Below are 20,823 nucleotides of genomic sequence, written 5' to 3'. Positions count from 1 at the left end.
AGGAATCTTTCTCTGTGGTGTTCACACCATTTTATATAACCCTTTCCTCTTGAGTGTCAGCAGAACTTGTGAATATGATGGGATATCACTCATGATTAGGTCACTCAATCAGTTTACTTTGAGTTAGTCAAATAGAGATTATACAGGTGGGCCTGATCCAACCAGATGAGCCCTTAGGGATTGGGTCCTTCCTGAAGTCAGAGAGACACAAAATATGAGATAAATTTTCCTGCTGGACTTGAAGAAGCAGACTGCTGTGGTATGGAGAGAGCAACATGGTGGTAACCTGCAGGCTGCTTCTGAGAACTGAGAACAGCCCCAAGTTCATAGCTGGCAAAAAAACAAACAAAAACCGAGAAATCTCAGTTCTACAGCCCAAGGAACCAAATTCCATCAATAACCAGGGAGCTTGGAAGATGACTCCGACCCTCAGATGAGAATGTAGCCCACGTTACCATCTTGATTATATCCTTGTGAAACCCTGAGCAGAGAACCCAGCCCTACCATGCTGGACCTCTGACCTACAGAACTATGAGATAAGAAATGAGTATTGCTTTAAATGGCTAAGTTTGTGGTAGTGTGTTCCATAGCAATAGAAAACCGGTATGTTGATCAAGGGGCTTTCTTAGGTTCAACCGAACCTTCAGACTCACAAGACTATCAAAGACCACCCATGACACCAGTCTGTTTAGAGAGAGAACAGGAATCATGGCTTGCCAGCAGGGCAGTCCCAAGGATTCCTCTTCCAACAGGAGTGTTTTTAGATGTACGTATAATTCTCTGAGTTCATACGCGGTTACCTAATCAGAAGCCATTTTTATTATAAGCCATGCTGCCTAATAACTTAGTTGACATTTCAGCTTTTACCCACAGAGGTATAGTAGCTAATCAAGCTGTGATACTCCTCCATACCAAGAACCTAGGAGGAGCTCTCCTGACACATCTATGGTCTACTGCATTTTACCAAAACCAGAGATTATTCCACATCATGTTTTGGGACCAAGGCTTTTTATATTAAAGCCATGATTTTTATATGGAGCATCCCTTTATGTACACATTCCTCAAGAGCCTAGTGGAGGTGATCCTCATCACATTAGTTGGGGGACAAGAACAGGGGTAATAGAGGCCTGAGATCTCTCTTCTTTTCCCCCACCCCCAGCGTACCTATATAAATTTCCATCCATCTTACCACATAATTATTTTCATTACTAGCCAATGTAACAATGAGAAGGAATTATGAAGATGGCAAAACATGCCATATCAAGCATGACACAGACACAGAGACAGGGTAGTTATATGAGAAATGTAATTACAGAGCACTTATAAAACCTTTTAGTACTTTAGCAACCACAACTTATTGCTGTGCTAAAGGATTTTTTCTAAATTGTTTTTCAAACTTGTAATATGACAAGAAAAAGAAATTGGAGATGATAAGAATTGGAGTAAAAGGGACAAATGTATCATCATTCAAAGACAATATAAGTATTTACAGAGAAAACCCTAAAGAATCTACACACATTACTAGGAACAATTGGAGTGTTTCACAAGGTAGAATTTCTGTTCTAGCAGCAGTTAAGAAAAGTAAATTAAAGATACCATTTACAGTAGCATCAGAGACTAGCAGTAGGTAGGTATCTCTCTAACAGAAGGTATATAATACCTTTACTGAGAAAATTATTAAAACTTATTGAGAGATGGTTGACTTTATTAAAAGACTTGTTACCAAATAAATGAGAGGTGTGTTATGTTCATGGAGAAGACAAAAGCCTGAAGATATTAATTCTTCCAAAAGTGATCTATAGCTTCAATCCGTCGATCAGACTTTTCAAATAAAAATCCCAACAAGTGTTTTTATGGAAGTTGATATGATGACTCTAAAATGTATATGGAAGTGTAAAGGGCTAAAATATCTTCTGTCTAAAAGCAGTGAGGGGATGCATGTCCTACCAGATAGCAGGATTTATTGTGAAGCTATAGTCATTAAAATAGAGTGGTATTGTTGTAGGGATAGACAAGTTGACAAATGGCATAAAGTAGAGATGCCAGAAACATAGAACTGATATAGAAACAGATGCCATAGAACGTGATGAGGTAGTGTGTCAGTATGTTGGAGAAAAGAGGCCTGTGACAAATGGGGATCTGTATGGAAAATATGAGATGGTCACTTCTTCACACCCTATATGATGACGAACTCCAAGTGGTCTTAAATGTCAACAGCAAAACTTTGAAACCACTGGTGGAGTATATAGACAAATTTAAGAACATTCATTTAAAAAAAATGAATGTTCTGCTTCCTTAAAGGAAGCAGAAAAACAGTCAGGTATTAATGGGGAGAAGCTATTCACAATGTGTACAACTGAAAAACATGTTAGTTCTAAGAAAATATAATTTCTGAAATCAAGCAAAATGATGAAAAGGTATGAACAGGTATTTCATAGAAGCAGCAACTCAGAGGGACAATGAACGTGTGAAGAGATGTTCATTATTATTGATCAGGGAAATGCAAATTCACAATTAAATGCTATTTTACATCCATTCTGTTGGCAAACATTTGTAAAGACCTGACAATACTCAGCATTGGAGAGCCGTACACCCACAGAACCTCTTTTACGTTGCTCTTAGGAGCGCAAATTGGTCTCTCCACTTTGGAAAACTGTGTGACGGGATCTCTGAAAATGGAATATTCACATACCCATGACCCAGAAATTCTACTCCAGTTTTTTAGCTACACTAATGTGTCTCAACAGCAGGAGATATGTACAAGAATGGTTGTAGGAGCACTATTCACAATTGCCAAAGCCAGGATACAACCGAAAGCACACAGGATGGATGAATTAACTGGAAACTACGGTAATAAATGACAACATGGATATTTAAGGGAAAGAAGTCCCAAAAGATAACTATGGTAGGCCGAATAATGTCCTCCAAAGATGTTGATTGATGGCCTACTCTTGGAAATCTGTGAATATGTTACTTTACATAGCAAAAGAGATTTTGTTGATGTGATTAAGATAGTGATCTTGAAATGAGGAGATTAATTAACCTGGATTATCTGGGAAGCCAATGTCATCACAAGGATCCTTATAAGAAGGAAGTAGGAGTGTGTGTGTCTGTGTGTGTGTGTGTGTGTGTGTGTGTGTGTGTGTGTGTGTTTGAGAGCGAGAGAGAAAGAGAGAGATCGATCTGGGAGTCAGGGAAAGCCAGAGACCTCTAGAAATGACAGGAAAGTCAGGAAGTGGGTTCACTGCAGAGCCTCCAGAAGGAACTCAGCCCTGTTGAGCAATAGGTTGGTAGATACTTACAGTATTTTTAAAAGAACCAACTAAATAAATAAAAACAGGTGATGATGAGAGTGTGTCACAAACAAAAGGTTATCAGTAATCCACGGTCCACTTCTGTGTATTTTGAAATTCTTCTTTTGAGACAGAGTCTTACTCTGTCACCCAGGCTGGAGTGCAGTGGCACGATCTCAGCTCACTGCAACCTCTACCTCCCGGGTTCAAGCAATTCTCCTCCCTCAACCTCCCAAGTAACTTGGATTCCAGGCACATGCCACCATGCCTGGCTAATTTTTAAATTTTTAATAGAGATGGGGTTTCACCATGTTAGCCAGGCTGGTGGCTAGTCTTGAGCTCCTGACCTAAGGTGATCTGCCTGCTGTGGCCTCCCAAAGTGCTGGGATTACAGGCATGAGCCACCACACCTGTTCTGAAATTCCTAAAGAAGAAACAGGATTGTGTCTGTAGAGCTTTTGGGACTGATCTAGTAAGAAGAGGAGAAATTGATGATAAAGGTATGAGTATGAGAGGAGATAATTACTCATGTTCCTGATAAGGTGAAGAGGGGTGTGATCTCAAGCACAAGTGGATGAAATGAGACAATTTTTTCATTTTAGCACAGAAAAAAAAATGGCTCAGGTACCCGTCATAGTAGTATCCTCTCTTTTATGAGCAGGGTGCCTTGTATGTGTAGGGGAACTCCCCAAGCAAAATGAACGGCTTTGAATGAATGGCTTCTCTGTATTTCTTTATCTTCTCCAACTCCCTAGTGTTTGATTGCCTCATATCCTACATAGTCCTTTGGTGCTTCCCATTGCCGCCTTCTCTGGAAGCCTATTTCCAAAGGGAAGTCTTCCTTCCATCTTCTAACATAAGCCTACACAAGAGAATTTCTTTCAAAAGATTTCTGAACTAGAATTGATGCAATGCCCCTTTTGGAGGTATTATTTTTTTGGAGACTTATTTTGCAATGCCTCTTTTGGGGGTAATTTTGGAGACTTGTTAAAGTCTCTCACCCATTCTGCAGTTTTGATAAGGTGGTGGGTATGGGGGCATGTACTCTCCCTCAGTGTCTCTTCCTGCCTGCATCTTTGGGATAAGTCTGTGACCTCTGGGAACAGAAGAGTCCTGCAGTGAATGGCTTAAGATGCTCCTGGCCACATGGAGAAATGGTCTCTTCCTTGGTGACCTCTTGGGTTGGGTTTATCTCTCCCTGTTCTTTTGTACCATTAGAATAGTAACATCTTAAGGACTGAGAATCAGATATCAGCTTAGAGGGAAAAAAAAGAAACAAAACACAACTAAGAAGGCCAACCAGTGCCTTTTATTCTAAGTCTCTGGAGAAACAGAAGCAAATCTTCTAGTTCATTTATGATCTAAGCCCAGCTCACCAATTTAAAAAATCAGAACTTGAGTCCCAAATACCAGCTAATAATAAATTGTACTTTTTCTTTGCCTTGTGCTCTCTTCCTTGCCATGTGAGGATAATTTACTTCTTCTTCTTCTTCTTTTTTTTTTTTTTGAGACAGAGTTTCACTCTTGTTGCCCAGACTGGACTGCAGTGGCGTGATCTTGGCTCACTGCAACCCCCGCCTCCTGAGTTCAAGCGATTCTCCTGTCTCAGCCTCCAGAGTAGCTGGGATTACAGGCATGCGCCACCATGCCCGGCTAATTTTGTATTTTTAGTACAGACAGGGTTTCACCATTTGGTCAGGCTGGTCTCGAACTCCTGACCTCAGGTGATCCACTTGCCTTGGCCTCCCAAAATGCTGGGATTACAGGCGTGAGCCGCTGCACTGGGGGAAAATTTACTTCTTAAAGCACACTCATAGGGCAAATTTCCATGGGTCAAAAAACTATTATTAATTTAATAGGAAAAAAGTGCATTCTTGAGCTCCTATATTAAACCTAATTTGTATTAAAATTATACTAAATCTCCCTAAAATGAAGTCAGTAATTAATTAACATGTCATATGCTCACCTAAATGTATTCCCTTCTTCACTTGTTCTTCAGTTTGGTTGTTAACCTGTTCTACCAAAGCTTGTTCTTAACTATCACATAGTATAAACTCCAGATTCCCTTACAGAATATATCATACCGAATATGTACATAATTCAAACTTCAGTGTAAGAAAAGCAAAACAACACCAGCAACAATAAAGTTGGAAAAAAACAATAAAGACAAAGGAATGTCAGTGAAGAAACGCAGATGATATCTGATTTACCCAGCATATTGATGGCATAGGGAAAACCATGCACAGAGTCTTCTCTGATGTGAAGCGTGTGCTTGTCTGCTGAAAGAACTTAGGTGCTATGGGCTAATTCTTACGACTGTGAGGAAGACTGCACGTCTCACTCTGCTTCTGCTTGGCTCCTCCAGAGCCACGTGAAATCACAATAATTCTTTTTTTTTTTTTTTTTTTGAGACGGAGTTTTGCTCTCGTTGCCCAGGCTTGAGGGCAATGGTGTGATCACCGCTTACTGGAACCTCCACCTCCCAGGTTCAAGGGATTCTCCTGCTTCAACCTCCTGAGTAGCTGGGATTACAGGCACACACCACGACGCCTGGCTAATTTTTTGTATTTTTTGTAGAGATGGGGTTTTACCATGTTGGCCAGGCTGGTCTTGAACTCCTGACCTCAGATGATCCGCCTGCCTCGGCCTCCAAAGGTGTTGGGATTACAGGCGTGAGCCACTGCGCCAGGCCCCAACAATGCTTTAAAAAAAAAAAATGAAGAAATGCCTTAAGGGGTAATGAAATGAATTTCCCATAAAGTAGAATTCAAATTCTTCTAATGAGGGATGATTTCCGGGTTCCTTGGGGCTCCACACACATGGCTTTGGAGGACATGTGTCTGCTGGCAGATACAGCGTTCTGAATACAAACCATGTCTCCATTCTACCTGTTATGGACTGAGTTGCATAGCTCTAACCCTCAATGTGGCTGTATTTAGAGATGGGGCCTTTAAAGAGGTAATTCAGGTTAAATGCGGTAATAGTGTGGGGCCTTAATCCAGTATGGCTGGTGTCCTCATAAGAAGAGGAAAAGACACCAGGGTTGACTGTGCTCAGAGAAAAGGCCATGTGAGGATACAGCCAGAAGGCTGCCATCTACACACCATGGAGAGGGACCTCAGGAGAAACAAAGCCTGCTGACACCTTAATCTTGGCCTTCCAGCCTCCAGACTGTGAGATCACACATTTCTGTGGTTTAAGTCACTCAGTCTGTGATCATTTCTTACGGCAGTCTGAGCTGACCAATACACCACCCCTTCTACTCTTGCATCCCCTACTAAGCTAGTACTATTATCAATTGATTCTTATGGGAAGAGCCTTATATTATCAGTAGTTTGAAGAGCTAACCATATCCTTAATTAAAAATAAGTGAGAGAGTCACTTAAAATCTTGATGTATAGTTTATGGTAAAAGAACGGTTATTTATGTTTGGAGATTACCGCATTCTACAGTGTCTGCTGTGGTTACGTATCTTGTGTTGTCCATTTCAAGCTTCTCAGCTATTCTGCAAGTAAAGATCATCTCAGAGGCCCATGATGGTTATAATCAAATCCAGAAACAATACTTTTGAGTCTGTATTTGCCACCTGAAAGGAGTGTGAGTAAAATTGAATTCCTGATCCTCTCAGAACTCGTGGAATTCCTTTCCTTGGGAGAAAACCAGATTATTTTTGTAATTAAAATAGCTGTATAGCTGTAGACAGAAAAGAAAATGAAAAAGAGAGGCAGGGAAAACTTTCCATTATTGATTTTATCATGCTGCTGTTTTAGAAAAAAAAAGAAGCCAGGATATAGAACTGCTAGTTTGTTCCTACAGTATGCTTTGTACCCTCAGTTGAAATATTGCAGCAGTTAGATTATTTGATGGAAATGGGTGGCTTATTCAGAAGTCTGGTTTTCAACATGGTGTGAATTAAGGTGAGTAGGTCTGTACCATCCCCAAACCCACCTGCCTGGCTTTACCATAACAGCTGAAGTTCCTGTCACCAGCATCCTCTGTGCAACCTGCTATCATGATACAGACCTGGGAGAGTAACTTATTATTGGGAATCTCCTTAATTAAAAATCAACACTTATCAGAGGAAGGAAGAAATCAGGACTGTGAGGCCAACTTCTATAGCAGAGGAATCCAAGTACAACCCAATTCTGAAATGATTCTTGTGTGGCCTTGGGCAAATAGCCTGTTTTCATTTCCTTAAAATAAAAACACAAATTAGAGATGATCTCTTCTTGTCTAGTTCAGTTCTAAGATTCCAGAAATCAAAGGCAAGTGTTTTTCTGTTTGTTTGTGTTTTACCTTCCCTCTCAGAGTTCTTTATTTTTTATTTTTATTTTATTTTAATTTTATTTTTTGAGACAGAGTGTTGCTCTTGTTGCCCAGGCTGGAGTGCAGTGGCATGAGCTCAGCTCACTGCAACCTTCACCTCCTGGGTTCAAGCGATTCTCCTGCTTCAGCTTCCTGAGTAGCTGGGATTACAGGCACCCGCCACCACACCCAGATAATTGTTTTTTTTGTATTTTTAGTAGAGATGGAGTTTCACCACAATGGCCAGGCTGGTCTCAAACTCCTAACCTCAGATGATCTGCCCACCTCGGCCTCCCAAAATGTTGGGATTGCAGGAGTGAGCCATTGTGCCTGGCTAGCATTCTTTAAAAAAAAAAAAAAAAATCAACTTTTATTTTAGATTCAGAAGATATATGTTCAGGTTTGTTGCCTGGGTATATAGCGTTATGCTGAGGTTTGTAGTACAATTGATACTTTCACCCAAATACTGAATATAGCACCCAATAATTTTGCAGCCCTTGTCCCCCCACCACAGTTGTCCCCAGTTTCTATTTTTGCCATCCATCTTTATGTCCATGAGTACCCAGTGTTCAGCTCTCACTTGTAAGTGAGAATACACAGTATTTGGCTCTCTGTTCCTGGGTGCTAAGATATGGCCTCTGGCTGCATCTATGTAGCTGCAGAGGACATGATTTCATTTTCTATAGCTGCATAGTATTTCATGATGTATGTGTACCACATTTTCTTTATCCAGTTCACTGTTGATGGGCACTGAGGTTGATTCCATGTTTTTACTATTCTGAATCGTGCTGGGATGAAACCTATGAGTGCATGTTTCTGTTTTTGGTAGGATGGTCTATTTTCTTTTGGATATATATATATACCCAGTAATGGGATTGCTAGGTTGAATGGTAGTTCTGTTTTAAGTTCTTTGAGAAATCTCCAAACTGCTTTCCACAGTGGCTCAACTTATTTACATTCCCACCAACAGCGTATAAGCATTCTCTTTTCTCCACAGCCTCGTCAGCATCTGTTCTTTTTTGACTTTTTAATAATAGCCATTCTGACTGTGTGAGATGGTAGCTCTTTGTGGTTTTGATTTGCATTTCTCTGATGATTAGCAATGGGAACATTTTTTCATGTTTGTTGGCTGCTTGTATGTCTTCTTTTGAAAAGTATCTGTTCATGTTTTTTTGCCCATTTTTTAAATGGGGGTGATTTGTTTTTTACTTGTTGGGTTATTTAAGTCCCTTATAGATTCTGGATATTAGGACCTTTGTCAGAAACATAGTTTGCAAATACTTTCTCCCATTTTGTAGATTGTCCTTCTCAGCATTCTTGATTCAAATTCTAGCATCCATTTAACTACCTATAGAAACTTAGACAAATGATTTAACATCTTAGTTGTTTCCTCATCTGAAAAAATGGGATTAATATTAAATAATATAGGCAAAAGTGCTTATGTATTATATGGCACATAGTAGGCCACAAGCAGCTAGCCGTTACCTTTTCTTCTGATCAAAAAATGTGAATTTAAATCTTCATATAATATTGGTCATTTTTATCTGCTTTTTGGCCATTTGGTTTGGGTTATATATTTAATACATGGATTCTTAACTGTATTTCAGAAATGTTAAAATTTGAAATAATTTATTCTTAGGAAAAGCTGGTACGCTTGTGATCTGCTTTATCTTCCTTTTATTGTAGCCCCAAACAGAGATTTCAAGCCTGTATTTTGCCCCTACATCTTTGGGACTGCTAGCTCCTTGGCTGGATTTGCATGCTCATCACCCTCCCCTCTGCTCTGGAGCAGGGAGGCTCATCAGCACAGAAAGTTAAAATTTGCTGAAGCCATCTGTCTTTTGTTGGAGGAAGCAGCTTAGCCATAAGTTGTAGCTACTGTTTTAACAGATTTGCAAATAGTTAGGGTGAGTCTGGCTCAGGCCCAAGTAACTGATTGGGCTCATATGCACTAATTTAAGATCCACTGCCAGAATGAAAACTTCCCTTATATATCAACAGGCTCTGTTATTTGCAGGGTGTCAATTAAGGTAACTGGATAGAAGATCAAGAACACAAAGGACAGGAAGGTGGGACCCATATTTTACATGTGCTGGGAGAGAGGCATGATTTTGTGGAAATCTGTTTTATTGTGTTGAAATACTTGTGTGTGTTCTGCCTACTTCATGCTAATAAAGAATTGAACCCCAGTTATGTTTAGCTATGGAGTGATGATTAAGAATGATGTCATTTATCAATCTGTTTTGTTCAATTTATGCCAAACATTCCATCTTAATATCATTTATCATTTTCTGACACTGTATGATGTAGACAGTGGTATACAATGGTAACTAGTTTTTTATTTACCTGTTACCTGTCTTTTGTATTCAAAGTTTTGCTCCAGAAAGTCAGGGGTTATTTTTGATTTTGTTCACAGCTATATTCCCAGTATGTAGAACAGTTCCTGGCACATGGTAGGTGTTCATTAAATATTTGCTGAATGGAGACACCTGATACTCTATGAAGACAATGTAGAACAGTAACTTAGAAAAGGGATTGGCAAACTAAGGCCCAAATCCAGCTCACCACCTGTTTTTTTTTTTTTTTTTTTTTTTTTTTTGAGACAGGGTCTCGCCTCACTCTGTCACCTAGTCTAGAGTAGTGTGGAGTGATCATAGTTCATTGCAGTCTTCAACTCCTGGGCTCAGGTGATCCTCCCATCTCAGCTTCCCAAGTATTTGGGACCACAGGCACATGCCACCATGCCCAGCTAATTTTTAATTTTTTAAAATAGCTCTTTGAAAAACAAAGCTAACTCCTAAGCAGTGTGCCCAGAGTCAACCTAATTTGTTAATTTTTTTTTTTTTCTTGTAGAATCAGGGTCTCGCCATGTTGCCCAGGCTGGTCTCAAATTCCTGGGCTCAAGCGAGCCTCCTGCCTCAGCCTCTCAGATACAGATACAGGCATGAACCACTGCCTTGGCCCTGCTGTTTTAAGTAAACTTTTATTGGAACACCACCACGCTTGTTTGTTTACATACTGTCTATGGCTGCTTTTGCACTATAGCTCAGAGTTGAGTCGTTGCAACAGAGGCCATATGATCCATGAAACCTAAAATGTCTTCTCTGTAGTCATTTATAGAGTTTGCTGAGCCCCAGGATAAAGCATGGGCATTGGGATCCACCAGACTTGGATTTATTTTCTGGTAACTTAGTAGCTGTGAGGGCAAGTGATTTAAACTAAGATTTTGGTTTCCTCATGTGGAAAATGGTAATAACGATTCCTATCTCATTGGATGGTTGTAAGGGTTCACCAAGATGAAACATCAGGAAACATTAACTACTAATATGGAGCCATGTGTGCTGGGAATTTCATTTATTGGCGACCTCTTCATTATGCAGGATACTTTGTCATGTGCTGAACAAAGGGAGGTGACGGAGGCCTGGCCCTTTCTCTGTGTGGCAGCTGAACAGTACCTGTAGTTTTTCTCCATTCCGTCTTCTTTGATCCCATTGCCACATAGTTGTTCCGGCTGTGTATAGGCTAATTTTTAAAGGTAAATGTAGTTTCTAGAAATATTGGTTGTTTTGTTATAATAGATTATTAAAACCATAATTTCAGAAGTAAGAATATGATTTGATTTTTCCTGTTAAGTTCTGCTTCACTGAAAATGAGAAAAAAAATGCTAGTTTCTACCTGTGGAGGTACTTGCATAAATACATTCCTTTAAAGGGGACCAAAACAGTAAAGCAATAAATAGAAATACCATCTACTGGTATAATTGCTATAAACTAATGCAAAAATGGCGTGTATTTAATTATTTATTTTAAAAGTTTTATATTGCTTTTGAATATTTGGAAAATACACAGGAATATAATGAAAGTGATTAAAAATTACAAACATTCCCACTACACAGAGAAAAAATTGACTTTTAATACATCTCTCCTACTTAAAGAACTGAGATGATATTGTAAAAATAATTTTCCATCACCTCCTTTTTAACTTAATATTACATATTTGTCCAAAGGCATAGAAACATTTTAAACATACTTTTTTGGTTTTTTTAAAATCAACTTTTTATTTTGAGGAATATCTGCCCTGCAGAAAAGTGCAAAAAAATGCTTTGGTAACACCTGTATATTCTTCAATCGTCAATTATTTTTATTTTGCCGTATTAATTTTATCTCTGTCTACAGTTTATTTTGTTGAGCCCTAAAGATGACTTTTAATGGCTGCACATATTTACTCCTGTGTGTGTATCATAGTTAATCATTCTCAGGAATAGATTATTTCTCTTTTTACCTTTTTTTTTCCATTTAAAATTCAGTTCACTGAGCATTCGTGCTAAGCATTATACATACAAGATCTAACTTTAAAACTATAACCCTAAGGGGCAGGTGTTACAGAAGATAGGATTAAAGCTTAGAGAATTTAAGTAACTTGCCAAAGGTCAAATAGCTAACAAGTGGAGGGGCTAAGACATGAATCCTGGTTTACTGGACTTAGAACTCTGTGTTTTTAATCACTTCATAGTAATATCTGTCTGCCATCTTCTTAGATGTTAACTCTTCTACAAAACCTTCCTGACTCCCATCTCTCCATACTTCCTTTGCTCCTAGAACCCTGACTGCTTAGATGGATGGTACGCTATTTCAATATAACAACTTCTTTTTTTCTCTTTTTTTTGAGACAGAGTCTTGCTCTGTCGCCCAGGCTGGTGTGTGGTGGCGGAATCTAGGCTCACTGCAACGTCCACCTCCCAGGTTCAAGCAATTCTCCTGCCTCAGCCTCCCAAGTAACTGGGACTACAGGTGCCCACCACCACGCCCGGCTAATTTTTATATTTTTAGTAAAGAAGGGTTTCACCATATTGGCCAGGCTGGTCTTGAACTTCTGGCCTCAAGTGATCCACCTACCTCAGCCTCCCAAAGTGCTGGGATTACAGGTGTCACTGGGCCCAGCCAGTATAACTTCTTTACTTTTCTTTGTATGTTATTAGACCACGAGCACGTTTTGCCCTGGATCTGTGTTAGTCATCTTTTACTCCTACTTTCTGACACATGGTAGTTGCTTAGTGAGTAATTATCGAATAAGTAAATGAATGGTTGAAAGCTTCTTAACACATATTACCAAATTGCTCTACATAAATCTTGTACTAGTTTAAGTTGATATGGAGGATTTCTGTTACTGAATTCACCACCTGCCAACATGGAGTGTTAGGACTCAAACAGTATGTTGTTTGGGCCATTTTATGTCCACACCACTCTTACAAATTTCTTTATGGGAAAGAAATTTTTGTCCCAATTTATTAAATAAAATTTTAAAAATGAAAGCATGTTTTTTAATAAAATATATATACATTGAAGAAAATTTGTTAAATTGGGAGCCATAGAGAACAAAATTACCAGGAATTCCACTATTCTGAGGCTTTTAAATAAAAACCCTGCTGGTGTTTTCCTATTTAAAAATAAACCATATCTTATCTTTCTTTCTTTAAATAATAATTACTTGGAGGATTTTCCTATGCATTAGTGGGCCTTTGAAAACCAAAATTTCAAAGGCTGAATAATGTTCATCTCACGAAAAAAAAGTATATTTATTATGAAAACAGTATTCTAGAATTGTAAACATAGCTATGGGGAACAGTTTAGGACATAAATATTTGTGCATATTACTAGACACTGAATATTTTAAATGGAAGTATTTCAAATACGCAGAAAAGTTTAGGTATTAGTGAAACAAATACCCAAAGGTCAACTATACAGATATTTACAGCTATCCAATAACTTTCCATGTAGGCTAGGAACTCCTTCTACAAATACAGTGATCAGAAAGAAATAGATGTTTACCATTTGAGGAAATGTTTCTATCTTGGTATCTCCTAGTTTATGTTAAATGGGTGCTAGATTTACTAATTTCTGCTAATGCAGTTCAAGCTGTCTGAGATCTATTGTATTTACACAATACAATAGATTTTTTATTTGATTTGCTTTCTTTTTATTTGATTTCTTTGGGGACACTCATTTAAAACAACTTTTCTTGACTATAGCTTTAAGAGCTGTCACAGCTGCAGATACAGCTGCAATTTTTTTTAGTTTTAACTAGAAACTCATCATTTACCCTTCCTTGAACACAGCTGGATATGTTCTTTTTTCCTGGTTGGTGGCACTGTTATACAGCTATTCATTTGACTATATGTTGCTGCATACAAACTGGGTAAAATCATTATGAATTATTGGATGTAATTTTTATCATCTTATGCTATTTTGGGGGTTATATATTGCTTTCACTGCCACTAATTTCAGTAAGAGAAAAGTGTGTAAATCATAATGACAGAGCTAACTACAATTCTTGTCAAAATTGTTGGCTTATTCTTAGGATCCATTGCTTTTATGCTCTACAAATTAGAGGATCTAATTTGTAGTCTGCATTCCAATACTGACGTTTTTAGTGTGCTGCCTACTTGAACATTCATGTAAAACATTACAGGAAGAAATGAAGGCTGGGCACAGTGGCCCACACCTGTAATCCCAGCACTTCGGGAGGCCAAGGCAGGCAGATCACCTGAGGTCAGGAGTTTGAGACCAGCCTGGCCAACATGGTGAAACCCTATCTCTACTAAAAATACAAAAATTAGCCGGACGCAGTGGCGTGCACCTGTAGTCTCAGCTACTCGGGAGGCTGTGGCTGGAGAATCACTTGAACTTGGGAGGCAGAGGTTGCAGTGAGCCAAGATCACAGCATTGTACTCCAGCCTGGGTGACAGAACGAGACTCCGTCTCAAAAAAAAAAAGAGTACATAAACACCCATCCCTGAAGAATATCATCTCATCCCCTTGTGAAAAAAAAAATCTCATCTCCTTTCCAAAAAATACCATCTCATTGTCTTGCCAATCAATTCCAAAGAGCTCAAAAAAACAATTAACAAAGTTAGTATAGTTCCCCTTTTTGTTCAAAAGAGGAAAGATTTGCTAACTCTGACACACATGGGAAGAGCTTATGAAATATTTTATTGGTTTTTGCTCTATTGTTCATTGCTATTGCATATAAATATAAGATTATATATATAATTTGTGCATTATAAATATACCTCATTCATGCATAAATACATGCTTCATACATTAAACATGTATTTTTCCCCCATGCTTAGATCCAGTTTATTCCAGAAAAAAAGCAAAATTTTCTTCAAAGATCAAAAGCAACTATCAGTAGATGGAAAACTTTTAAATTTTTGCCTCCAATTCTTTTTTTTCTTGAGCTATGTATGAGGAAATCTATAGCTCAGACTGTGTCTGGTGTTAGTATGTATCAAGCTCTTTAGCCAGAAGGAGGAGCAAGGCAAATGAACCACATCCCTTGGCACTTAGTTCCTTCTTACTTTCCCTATGTGAGAGAGTACATGCACTCCTGAGCAAGGAGACTGCAGGGCGGGGATCTCTAGAATCCCCGGAGGACCAGGCGCTGCATAGCATTTACTTCATCTCACAGAGTTAAGTCTGAGATGACAGAAGGGATTTATCTAGGGCCCACAGCTAGTAAATTATAATGTCAAGATCAAATCCTGGTTTTCTCACCCTTATGGGTAATATTTAATGTCATTGTTCCCTTTATTACACTACTTTTTTCACCCTAGGGTGACAGCTCTCACAAAGTTCGGTCCTGGAACAATATGTTTGATAATTCTATACTAACAGGATCATATACTAATGGTACTAAAACTATTGATTTTTTTTTTCTTCCCAGGATTCATACCTGTGTGTAGCCTTGGAGTGGCTCAAGTGGGTAGGATGAACTTTGGAAAGGATGTCAGCACCTTGAAATATTTCACCATCTGTGGCTTACAAGAGGGCTATGAACCATTTGCCGTTAATACAAACAGGGATATTACCATGTGGCTGAGCAAGAGGCTTCCTCAGTTTCTTCAAGTTCCATCAAACCATGAACATATAGAGGTTTGCTTTTTCTTTAAAAATCAGGCCATTTCTAAAAAGCAGGAAAAGAATATACACAGGAACTTCCGCTTAGACAATTATTGTGACTTACTTAAAATGATGACCTTGATGTGTTATATAGTAGTGGAATCTAAGCAAAGATGGTACTTTCTACCAGCTATCAGTGGATGGGAAACTTTTAAATTTTTGCTTTCAATTCTTTTTTTTTTTTTCTTGAGCTATGTGTGAAGAAGTCTATAGCTCAGACTGTGTCTGGGGTTTGTGCACATCAAGCTCTTTAGCTAGAAGAAAGATCAAGGCAAAGGGAACCACATCCATTCTCATATTAGATACGTTACAAGTAGCTTGTTAGAATGATGAAAAATACTTTCCTTTTTATGTATGGGCAATGTCAGGCTGAATCTGAATATATAGAATTATAAGATAAATTTCCGAAACCGTCTTTAGAAACAGAAGCAGAACTCTATGACTATATCCATAGCACAGTAATCTGTTTAATCATCTCTTACAAAATGATGCCATGTGTGGACCGCATTTGGGATTCTGAAAACGTGATGTGCCTTAGTCATCTTTAGAATCAGGAAATTGACAATGGTGATTGGAATGTGAACTATCGCTTCTTCGTTTGCTAGGTGACCAGAATAGACGGCACCATAGACAGTTCCCCATGTTTAAAGGTCACTCAGAAGTCTTTTGGTTCTCAGAACAGCAACACTGATATCATGTTTTATCGCCTGAGCATGCCGATCGAGTGCGCGGAGGTCTTCTCCAAGACGGTGGCTGGAGGGCTCCCTGGGGCTGGCCTTTTCGGGCCCAAGAATGACTTGGAAGATTATGATGCTGATTCTGACTTTGAGGTTCTGATGAAGACAGCTCATGGCCATCTAGTGCCCGATCGTGTTGACAAAGACAAAGAAGCTACTAAACCAGAGTTTAACAACCACAAAGATTATGCCCAGGAAAAGCCCTCTCGTCTGAAACAAAGGTTACTAATTTATGCGCTGTGATTTTAAATTTGTAGTTATGTGAGGAGGGTTACAGTCCAGAGTAAAGGGTCTCCTAGTGTAAATTTTTTCCTCCTCCTCCTCCTCCTCCCCCTCCTCCTCTTCCCCCTTCTCCTCCTCCCCCTTCTCCTCCTCCCCCTTCTCCTCCTCCCCCTTCTCCTCCTCCCCCTTCTCCTCCTCCCCCTTCTCCTCTCCCCCTTCTCCTCCTCCTCTTTGTGCAAAGGATGCTGTAGGGAAAAATTAAGCAACCTGTTAGTCATCTAATTTGTTAGCATAGATGCAATCTATCTCAAGAGTTCCTTTTTAAGATGTCTGTGTTTACATTCTTGCCTGAAACTTGCAGAGCATTTTCTCCAAATAGTATTTTTTATGATAAAGGCGGCAAGTTATTTTAACATCCTTTCTTATACTAAATCAGAGTTTCTCAGTCTCAGCACTATTGACACTTTAGGCCAGACAATTCTTTGTTGAGGACACACCTTGGACATTGAAGGATGCTGAGCAGCATCCTGACCTCCACCCACTAGATGCCAGTAGCACTCCATCCCCCAAACTGTGAGAACCAAAAACATGTATTTTCAGATATTCCCAGATGTCCCCCAGGGAGCAAAATCGCCCAGGTTTAAGGCAACTCAATTGATTATATGCTCATATTTGAAGTAGACAGAACATTTTAATGTTGCTTATTGTTAGTCCTCTGAAATATTTCAGATTTTTGCTTAGAAGAACAAAGCCAGATTACAGCACAAGCCATTCTGCAAGACTCACCGAAGATGTCCTTGCTGATGATCGGGATGACTATGATTTCTTGATGCAAACGTCCACGGTATGAGGTTGCAGCTTTTGTCGTTTATTTCTATTTGTCACTCATTATGCTTTACATCTCCAGTAACACATACCGATTCATCATACTTAGTAACATTATTTTTAAAATGTCTGTTTCTGTTTTTGGATATATTTTGGGGACTGAAAGTTTGAAAAAAGTTTATGTATTATGATGGATATTATGCAATACAAGAGCTATTTTAGAAAAAATATTTGTAATGGCATGCATAATCTTAATTTTGCTCTGTTTCTTGACAAAATTTTAAATTGCCCTTGAATTTTTCAACTACATTTGATTTTCTTCATCTTACTGAATTGACTGAAGATCAATCATCATAATTTGTGAGAGGTCAAGCTTTGCTCCCTTCCATTTTAAATTCTCAAAGCTACTTCTCCTAAAATGCTACATTGAAAAAGTATTTAGTTGTGTTCATTGTAGAGTGATCCCATATTTGAGTTTGATGTTCACATGTTCTGAACTATTTCAAAATGAGTTTAGGCCGGGTGCAGTGGCTTAAACCTGTAATCCCAGTACTTTGGGAGTTCAAGGTGGATGGATCACCTGAGGTCAAGAGTTCGAGACCAGCCTGGCCAACATGGTGAAACCCTGTCTCTATTTAAAATATAAACATTAGTGGAGTGTGGTGGTGGGCACCTGTAATCCCAGCTACTAGGGAGGCTGAGGCAGGAGAATTGCTTGAACCCAGGAGACAGAGGTTGCAGTGAGCCGACACGGTGTCACTGCACTCCAGCCTGGGTGACAGAGTGAGACTCCATCTCAAAAAAAAAAAAAGTGAGCTTAAAGTTCAAAATGTTATGTGTCAGAGAAAGGAAAGGCCAAGAATATGCAAAAAGGTGGGTGACAAGTATAAAAACCCAAACATTGGCCAGGTGCAGTGACTCGCGCCTGTAATCCCAGAACTTTGGGAGGCCAAGGCAGGTGGATCACCTGAGGTCAGGAGTTCGAGAACAGCCTGGCTAACATGGTGAAACCCCGTCTTTACTAAAAATATAAAAATTAACTGGGTGTCGTTGTGCACACCTGTAGTCCCAGCTACTCGGGAGGCTGAGGCAGGAGAATCTCTTGAACCTGGGAGGCAGAGGCTTCAGTGAGCTGAGATCACACCACTACACCCCAGCCTGGGTGACAGAGTGAGAGTCTATCTCAAAAAAAAAAAAAAAAAAAAGTGAACATAGATTTGCATACATGTATAAGCTTGAAGAATTTGAAGCTTCCCTATGCTTAATGGATTCGTGATTTTATTACATACATATACTGTATATGTGCACATATATATGTATGTGTGTATATTACACATATCTAGCACACGCACATATGCTGACCAGCATAAAAAGACTTAAATCATTTAGCATGTTTGCTCAGATCACATCTTTTCTCTCTTTCCTGTTATTTCTTATTTGATTCAGGATCTCTGGTAAAAGACGTTTCTTAGTTTGTAGTGTTAGTCCTTTGTCCCTACAATATTTTCATTCACCCAAACGGTTTTAAACCAAGAAGTGAATTCTTAAGTCATTCACAGACTTAGACACAGTTAGGATTGCAAATCCGAGTTTTGTTTTGTTTAGTTTTACTTTGCCAATATTTGGTTCTGCTATCTTCACAGTACTATTACTCAGTGAGAATCTTTCCTGGACAAGAACCTGCTAATGTCTGGGTGGGCTGGATTACATCAGATTTCCATCAGTATGACACAGGCTTTGACTTGGACAGAGTTCGCACAGTAACAGTTACTCTAGGAGATGAAAAAGGAAAAGTGCATGAAAGGTTAGTTTTCCTCAATTTTTTGCAAGAATGACATGTGAAAAAAATATTGGTGAACCTAGCTATTCCTTTTCCTTGTATTTTGTGACCAAGATATTTCTATTTATAGGAAGAATATAATCAAGCCATTAATGTCAATGTCGTTTTTGTTATTCATACAAACCAGTTAAGGAATCTAAATGTGTTAAATGTGCAAACATTGTACAGTAAGAGCAGTGCAGCCTTTTGGGGTAATGAATATTCCTTCAGGTAACATGACTAACAGCTTGGGTTACCAATACTTAGCCTTTGTTTTAGGGATGAGAGATGGGTGAATGTGCGGCTTTTAACCAATGACTTGATATAGATTTCGGGAACTGACTATGTGGTGGGGAGAAAACTGTGAAGACAATGTGGGCTGGTAGTTTAGACCAGGTGGACGCATTTGAACTCGGACTGAGGAGAAGTGGGTTCTTTCCTCAGCTTTGCCATTGACTCGCTGTGTGGCTTTGGGTAAGTCAGTTACACTTTCTGTGCCATCTTTTTTTCATTTGTAAAACAAACCAAACTCAAACCAAACCTTCAAAAAAGTGAAGAAGGCTATCTTCCTTGCAGAATAAGACAAGAGAAGATCTGACCATTGGCTTCTACCTTTTGTGCCCATGCATCCTCTCTGATCTGCTGTGACAGGTCTCCGAAAGAGTCCTTTATAACGTTGCTTTTCTTCTATACTTGCACCATCATTTTTTGGGAAACTCACTTTCCTGCCCTCGGGTTGTAACATATGAAGCATAATGGACTTAGCATTTGCAATGGGAGCCCAGCAAAAATCTCTAATGAAGAGCTCTTTACATAAGTTTGGGACAAAAAAACCACATGTCTCCAGGAATATTTTTTGGGGGCCACGCTTAATTTTCAGGGATGGCAACAATATAAGTAAAGAACTCAATATGGAGATGGGATAACTGAAAGACGATTTTGTTGGAGGAAATGGAAGATAGGGAAGGGTCATTGGATTTTACGTAGATAGTGTGAAGAAATGCAGCCTACATTTGATTACTCAAAAACTGATTTATCCCAGCCTTTTTGTTCTTTCCCTTCTGCTTGCCTGGCTTTAGCTTTTTTTGCTGGTTTTGTTAATATGTTTACTGTACAGTGACAAAGAAAGAGAATGCTGATAAGGCTCAAATTACTTTGTTACCATCTCTAGTAAAAGCTTTAGGGAAGGTGAAAATCAGGTGGCATTTGTGGTTAACATCACTGGTTTTTTTTTTTTTTTTTTTTTTTTTTGCATATTCTAGTTAAGTCTGTCTCTCAGATCACTGGGAATTGTCCAGAAAGGGGCAAAATTTCAGCCAAATTTTAAGTATATCAAATCACTGAAGGCTTATGTAGAATTTGCCTAAGGACTTTGATAGTGTCTGGAAATAAATGCTTCTCATTTCAGAACAAGTGGTAAAACAAAACAAAACAAAAAAAAGCTAAAAAAAAAATCCATGAGATGAAAATTACAAATTTGGATGATTTTTAAATAGTTAAACTTTTTTGAACCCAGAAAAAGGTCTAGTTTGGTTTGAGTTTTTGGAGAGAAGGTGCAGGTCAGTTCTTACTTGGTTCCAACTTGTTGACCTGTCTTCATTAGGTGTGAAATGTAGAGACATATAAGACCTGATTCAGAACGTCCACTGCAGTCAATGGAGTTT

The 20,823-nt window shown here is 38.9% G+C and overlaps 1 protein-coding gene across 4 annotated transcripts in view; it reads left to right on the top strand.

The window, feature by feature from the left end:
* The window catches only part of RYR2 (ryanodine receptor 2), a 788,503-nt gene that overhangs the window by 527,518 nt on the left and 240,162 nt on the right, over positions 1–20,823 (top strand). For 2 of the 4 annotated variants that reach the window (XM_055098645.2, XM_055098571.2), the window contains exons 26-30: positions 15,321–15,529; positions 16,162–16,514; positions 17,245–17,359; positions 18,984–19,144; positions 19,604–19,633. In XM_055098645.2, the coding sequence (XP_054954620.1) occupies positions 15,321–15,529; positions 16,162–16,514; positions 17,245–17,359; positions 18,984–19,144; positions 19,604–19,633 (868 nt within the window). The remainder of the gene's footprint in view (positions 1–15,320; positions 15,530–16,161; positions 16,515–17,244; positions 17,360–18,983; positions 19,145–19,603; positions 19,634–20,823) is intronic. The other 2 variants (XM_034949586.3, XM_055098600.2) reach the window with 1 other exon arrangement.

The sequence above is a fragment of the Pan paniscus genome, chromosome 1 (genome assembly GCF_029289425.2).
Source record: "Pan paniscus chromosome 1, NHGRI_mPanPan1-v2.0_pri, whole genome shotgun sequence".
Lineage (NCBI taxonomy): Eukaryota > Metazoa > Chordata > Mammalia > Primates > Hominidae > Pan > Pan paniscus.
Note: the sequence above shows the minus strand (reverse complement) of the source record. Positions and strands in the feature narration are given on the sequence as shown.